We start from the raw sequence: 7,478 nt of genomic DNA, 5'->3' as shown, positions 1-7,478 counted from the left end.
TCATTTAAAAATCTAACCGACCCCAAACTTTTGAACTTTTTTTTTGATTGTTCAGTGTTTTTGTTCATTTTAAAAGGATGTCATCATATTTGATCAAAATGTCATATCATTTACTCACATTCCTATCATTCCAGACTCTCTTTTTTCACAAAAGTAGAAATATAAAACTATGTGTGTGTGTGTGTGTGTGTGTGTGTGTGTGTGTGTGTGTGTGTGTGTGTGTGTGTTATAAAACTAATTATAACAATGGTACCATAAAATGTACACTTTTTTAATATCTCCAGTATACTTTTTCTAGTATCATAAAAGTTATATATATGACTAAATTTGTCTTGTGAAGCTGTATGACGATAAGCCATATAGGTTTGAAACCATATGAAGGTGAGTAAATGACACAACCTTCATTTTTGAGTGGATTATCTCTTTAATTGGTTACCCAAATCTCTCAGGTGCTCTAGAAAGCCTGAGTTGGGACAGATGTCCCTGTTCAACCTGACAGCGATGATGGCGTCCGTAATAGTGAGGTTCTCGCACATCATGAGGAAGGCCAGTACCAAGGCTGACTCCCATTGCTCCGTGAACCAGCACTTTGCCTGCACCACACAAAGAACCTCCTAACTTATTCGGTATCTCTTACAATGGTTATGATTTACATATTTCACTTATTAAAACGACTGTATTGCCTGCTGACTTTGCACTGCTCCATTTATTCTTTTGCTCTGCTTCTTTTAATTTCAATACAATCACTGACAAAATTAGTCAGAAAAAGGTCAAGGAAGTCAAACTTGCCATTTTGAGTGAGTGCAGCTTTAATGAAGGATGCAGTGGAGCAGAAATACTGGCTCAAATCAAACTGTGGGTGATCTGAAGCCTCCACTCCACAGTAACTTATGCTCATGTCTGAGTAGAACTGGGCACCCGTGTTAATCGATCCGGCACAGTTTACAACATGAGTGATTCCCAGATCAGTGAGGAGTCCTTTATCAAGAGCCATTGACCCGAAATGAGTGGCTGTTTAACACGTCTTTATGTTTTTGATTACATCATTTATGTAGAATAATCTGTAAATACAAATTACACCTATAGTTTGAAATTTTGGATTTTCACCAGTGTCTTGGTTAGATCCGTTTTAGTCCCAAGACTGTGATGGTTCAGTACTTACTCATCTCCGATGTACAGGCCAGGCCAGATAAGACTGACAGGTCCGAAAGGCTGTCTGTTTGTCAGCAGCAGACACTGCAGATCTGCTATAGATGGCGTCTCATATACTGCCTGCAGCTGAGAGGCCAATGGTTTGTCTTTAGGAGCTTTAGGTTAGAAATCTCTGGAATCAAAGATATACTTATATAGCCTGTGTTAATTCAATGCACGTGTTCTGAGTAGAATGATCTATGCACATTTTCAAGGGACAGTTTACACATATTACACATTTGACCTTTCTGCTTCTGTAATCATGTTTGCCTTCACAGTCACCGGTGGGAAATTAGATGAAAATTAACAGATGTCCTCTTTTAAAACAAAACACCACATAAATTCCTGAGGTACTGTATAATTTATTTCACATACCAACAAGAAAAGATATGTTTCAGAGGGAACAATGTGACAGTTTTGGTCTGTTCCACTGGACTGAGAAATAATTTAAATGCTTTATCATCACATTCTTGTTTGGTCATCAATATCCGTAGGTTATGAGTTTTTGACCAGAAACCATAAATATGTTGAAGCATATGATACCCATTAGAAACTCACTACAGGGGACCAACCCTTAAGCCATGTAACCATGCATGGCTCCTCCACCTTCCCATGATAAAGAGCAAGCACAACCGTTTCATTCCGCTCCAGTAAAAAAACCAAACATGCTTGCTGGCTCATTTCGAGACAAGTTCAAAGTATATCTCATCTGGAAGAAATTTAAAAACCTGCCATTTATTTTGCGACCCTGCTGCCCTTTGGAGGTTATTTACTATTTATGGTGAAACCCTTCAATTTTGCCTTCTGATACCCGCTTTGTTATTGCACTACAATGGATATTAGCAAATAAGATCTGGCCCAATAGAACTGGGTTAGGGCCATGGGGAAGAAGGCCCTTAAGGGGTGTGCTCTTAAAATGGGATTCATCGCATTGTTCCAAAGTTTTCAGTCGCAATTTGTAAGCTTCCAGTTTTTTCTTCCTCTCTCGGACGAGGCTCATGTCAAGATGTCGAAGCTGGTTAAGAAAGCCAAGATTAGGACAGATGTCCCTGTGTTGCCGTACAGCTTTAATGGCCTCCATTAGTGTAAGATCCTCACAGATCATGAGGAAGGCCAACACCAGGGTGGCAGAGCAGCTCACTCCCATCAGACAATGGGCAAAAACTCTTTCTGAAGAACAGAACAGAATCAGTGCATGACATTTTTACAGTGCAAATGCTACTTTTAGTAGGCTATAGCCAAAAGAATGCTTCATTGGTTTTGTTAGGTCATACTGTTTTAAGCCTTCAAACCTCAGGTCAAGTCAGTTTATAATCTAGGTTCAGTTTTAATTAATTTAATACATTTAAATAAACATATATACTGAAATGGAAATGTGATAGGTAATTGTTTTCTAAATGACCCAATTAGCCAAAGCATAAAAATAAATAAAAGACCGGAAAATAAAAAAAGACACTTCTTATATAGCCTAATGTACAGTGCCCATAAGGTGACATGGTCGGTTTACTTAGTTTTGTCATGGCCACGACATAACAACTCGTGGGAACGTGATAATATGTCGTGGCCATGAGATATTAATTTGTGGGAACGTCATATCAACTCGTGGGAACGAGATATTATGTCGTGGCCACGAGATCATTTTGTTGAGGTAACGACATCCTTATTTCATGGCCTCGAGATGTTATGTTGAGGGAACGACATCCATTTCTCGTGTCCAAGACTTATGTTGAGGGAACGACATGTTTTTCTTGTGGCCACGAGTTTAATGCGTAAACAAACCTGCGTGACCATAGCAACCCGGGATTATCAGAGATAGATTCACGTTTTATTTTGAATTAAGAAATTATTATATTATTTATTATAGAAATTAATACATTATTAAATTATTATATTAACCATAGGCCTTGGCTACTGGGCTGTATAACATGCGATCATCAGCATTCAAATGAAGTTTAACATAAATAAATGTTACATAAAGTGCATAATATAAAATATAAAAACATTTTTATCCATCGTACAGTTTTGTAAGTCCATAACTTACAAAGTCCATAACTTACAAAGTTGATCTGTAACTGAACATCTTTTCCCCGTAATTTTTGTATATTATTATTATTATTATTATTATCCTATTATTATTGGTTATATTTTTATATTAGTTTATGTTCATTTTCCCTTTCATTTCGTTCTCTTAACATTCTGAATACTTTTGTAAATAATAGCTTACTATTGCTATACTGACTGGAATTTTTGCTGGAATGCAGTTTAAATTGAACATATTTTTTTTTGGCTAATTAATAGACCATAATTATAAATACTAGTTTTTCGTTGAGGAATTAATCATGTAAATGAAAACACAACACACTCATTTATCATTTATCTGACAATTATGCCAATAGAGTTTTGACATTATGATTGTATTTATACCCATGTGTGATGATAAATGAGCGTGTTGTGTTTTCATTTACAAATGAAACTACGTGAATGATGCATTCCAGCAAAAATTCCAGTCAGTATAATCAAAGCTTAATTTGCATGTCGAGCATTTACAGTAGGCTATTATTTACAAAAGTATTCAGAACATTAAATAAAGAGATCAAAATGAAGCAAAAAATTTATATAAACGAATATACAATATAACCAATAATAATAGGCTAATAATAAGAATAATAATATACAAATATTACAGGCAAAAAAAGACGATCAGTTAATGAGAAAAACATGTCGTTCCCTCAACATAAGAAGTCGTGGCCACGACATAATATTATGTTCCCACTAGTTAATATGACATTCCCACAAATTAATATCTCGTGGCCATGACATATTATCACGTTCCCACGAGTTATTATGTCATGGCCACGACAAAACTAAGTGAACCGACCATGTCACCTTATGGGCACCGTACTTATGGTATTTAATACAATCGATTAATTTCTAAACAACTTTGGGCTATGTTCACGTTGCATTTATACAGTTTTGAGTGCAAATTTTTGAGCTTCATTCTGTGAAGCAGTCATGGTTCTATTTTTTCTGAGTTTCGAAAAGCTTATTGTTTGCGTTACATCCCACGAACAACTTTCTACGCGTTGTCTACGCCTGTGAGCCTGGAATATAAGGCAAATCTGGTGATCATGTATTGTGCCGCCAATTTTAAAAACTACTCGAAAAAGAAGCTGTTAAATGGAAATAAAAATAAACTAACGTGGAAACACAATGTTAAGTAGTCGTAGTTGTAGCAGTCATAGTGCACGACTTTGTGTGCGTCAAATACTGTACAGCAGCAGGCAGGAAAATAAAGCATTCCCCAAGTAGGGCAAAGCAATGTACTGTTTTTTATATATATTTTAGATATTTAAAGACTTGCCAGTGATATTTTCTTAAATATTGCATGAAAAATGTACATGAGGATGTTTCCTCCAATTCAACTCAGCTCGTATAAACCTTGCTGTGTGGGATAGAAAAACACACTTAGGATGAAATCTGAGGAATCATCAGCCTCCACTCCATAGTAATCAATATCCATTCTGTAAAAGCGGGGTCCAGTGTTGACATGAGGGGGTCCACTAGCAGCGTTCACAATGTGTGTGATCCATATTATACAACATTGACTTGTCTCGTGCTGCAATCCTGAGAAAACACAAACACAGAGAACATCTGTAATTCTGTACATTTTCATTCAATTTCCATTTGAATAGAAAACATAATACATACTCATTGCCAATGTACACATTAGGCCACACTTGGTTGACATGTCCAGTGGGCCATCTGTCAGCCAACAAGAAGTTCTGCATTTCGGCAACGGATGGTGTTTCATAGGCACACAGCTCCTTGAGGGACATCCTGGCCCAAAAAAATATTTAAAAAAGGACATGTTTTTATTTGAAAATTGCAGTAAGGTATTGGATATTATCATGCTGCCTGACATGCAGTTTAGATACATTCTCCGAAAGCCCAGCTGAGCCCACCTGAGGCCATTGCTCGTGAAATCTTCTTGTTGCTAAGAGGCTGAGAGCACACTGACACTCCACTTCAGCTCTTAACATCATTAAAATGAATACTGAGGGCTTTTTATGGAATATCATTCCACTTAGGATTCCTTGACTGTTGTGGCAAATGTGTTTACAGCTCAGGTGTGGGAAAGAAAACGTGCGATGCCAGAGCCGAGAGCAATTCAGTGAGGTTAGCTTCCATAATAGCTCTCCAAAACACCAAAATGTTACTTTCTAAAAGCCTCTAAAATCTCCCCTCCTTTTGTGAACATACATTTTGCAGCCGGTGGCCCTTTTTTTCCCTCGTTCTCAGATTGCCTGCTCTTCTCTCCTTGGTCAGGGACGTTGTCGACAGCCAGTCCACAGATATGCCTCTAGAGGCTGTTTCTTTTTTTAAATGGTGTATAATTATAAACCTCCCTGGATACAAAGAGCTCTTCCAGGTCTTAGTGGGCAGTCAGGTTTGCTTTTAGAAGACTGTCTTTCCCTAGACAATGATCTTTTGAGCATGTTCTGCACATATTGTGTATATCTTGGCTAGACTCCCAGTATTGTAAATCACTCTTGCAATGCAGACGAAGGTAAAGGTGGGTCATCAGCGGCTTTCATTGAACGCATACGTCTTTATCATGAGTCATTGTGCAGGGAAATACACATAATCTCACGAGGTCTCGCCAGCTGCTAGGTTAAACACTCTTGAAATCCAGATGTTCCTTTCATTTGCCTTGAGGGCGAGTCTTTGATAAATGGTGAGATCTTTGCAAATGCAAGTGAAGTGACATGTTGGGTAATTGGAGCGTGTCAGATTCCCCTCTCAAAGATATGCTGTCTTCTTTGCACTCCAGCTGAAAGTGTTTAGTTAGTGCTCAAATGCTTCAGTAAATTAGGCTATATGTGTAAAGCAGGAAAAGACTTAACTAAGAGTTGTTCTTACCATACCGGTAAAATAAGCTTTGAGCCCCGTAGTAATTATGGTTTTATGAAGCTAATAAAAAGGAATTAATGGCCTGGGTGTGAAAGCCACATACACCTGTTACTCCTCAAGATCTGCTTATTACTCACTATTATCGAAACCTTATACTGTATACGAAAGAATCACAATAACACAAAGTATGTTTTGTGGATTTTAATAGACTTTTCTCTTTCTTTTTTAAAGTTCTTGTCCTGGAGAATCAAATAATACACTAAAGTGCATTACAGTGACTAAGCTTGGCTTTCTTTAATCTTTATTTGGAAAAGCAGTGTATGTAATTTGTATTAAGTGGTCCAAATTTACCAGTTTCAAATTGCAGTGGTAGATCCAATCCATGAATCATTCAGGCTGCTTTTCTTTTGTGGTTTTTCAAAAGTCACAGAGACTTCCTGAATTTAAAGTAAACAGTGGTACAATAACATATCTACTGGTTAAATATTTGGGGTCAGTAAGATTTTTTTTTATACTTTTATTCAGCAAAGAGGAATGCATTAAATTGATCAAAAGTGATTGTAAAAACATATGTTACAATTTCTATTTCAAATAAAATTGTATCAGTTTCCACAATCATGTTAGACAGCACAACTGTTTTCAACAGTGATAATAATAATATAAAAAAATGTTTCTTGAGGACCAAATCAGCATATTAGATTGATTTCTAAAGGACCATGTGACACTGAAGACTGGAGTAATGGCTGCTGAAAATTCAGCTTTGCCATCACAGGAATAAATTACATGTTAAAATATATTTCAACAGAAAACATAACTAATTAAATTGTTTTACTGTATTTTTGATCAAATAAATGCACTTTTATCGAGCATAACAGACTTTTTCCAAAAGCATTTAAAAAGGTACTATTGCTATTTTTTCAAAGGTTTGTTTTAGCCAAAATATATGTTGCTACTTGGCTGATTTGTTTGTTTGTTCTTCTTATCCATGATATCTTAGGCTTGACAGTCTTCCCTGAGAAAACACTGACACAATGTAATCATGTACAGATGCATCTGCTTTCCAGAGCACTTGTGTGACACTAATGTGGTCATCAACATCACCCCCTCTGTGCCTCTGGTTCTTCCACAGTCAAATCAGGAGATGACTTAGCTTGGCTGAGAATATATACACACACTTGGCTTAGCTGATTGCGTCTGTTCTGTTTCTCTTCTCGACTGTTTCCATGATTTATCATCGTAGACTGTATGCCAAGCAGCTAATCAGGAAGCAGAGTAGTGTCTTAATTGAATGTTCTCTGAAAGCGATGTGTGTCCGGGGACTCGTGTTGGTCCTGCTTCCTCTGGCTGCACAGCTGCAGGTCATGCTATCAGGGTGA

At 37.1% G+C, this 7,478-nt stretch overlaps 2 protein-coding genes across 2 annotated transcripts; both read right to left on the bottom strand.

The window, feature by feature from the left end:
- Positions 1–354: 354 nt before the first annotated feature.
- On the bottom strand, positions 355–1,872 carry LOC109098783 (dual specificity protein phosphatase 13). Its single transcript, XM_019112306.2, is given in 5 exon segments — positions 355–561; positions 563–593; positions 790–998; positions 1,163–1,278; positions 1,852–1,872. Coding segments are annotated over 5 exon segments (522 nt in total). The 3' UTR covers positions 355–416.
- On the bottom strand, positions 1,699–6,604 carry dusp13a (dual specificity phosphatase 13a). Its single transcript, XM_042736925.1, is given in 5 exon segments — positions 1,699–2,370; positions 4,610–4,637; positions 4,640–4,778; positions 4,780–4,815; positions 4,900–6,604. Coding segments are annotated over 5 exon segments (738 nt in total). The 5' UTR covers positions 5,028–6,604; the 3' UTR covers positions 1,699–1,963.
- Between the last annotated feature and the right edge of the window lie 874 nt (positions 6,605–7,478).

Source organism: Cyprinus carpio, chromosome B13 (genome assembly GCF_018340385.1).
Source record: "Cyprinus carpio isolate SPL01 chromosome B13, ASM1834038v1, whole genome shotgun sequence".
Classification (NCBI taxonomy): Eukaryota; Metazoa; Chordata; class Actinopteri; order Cypriniformes; family Cyprinidae; genus Cyprinus; species Cyprinus carpio.
This window is presented reverse-complemented; position numbering and strand designations above follow the sequence as displayed.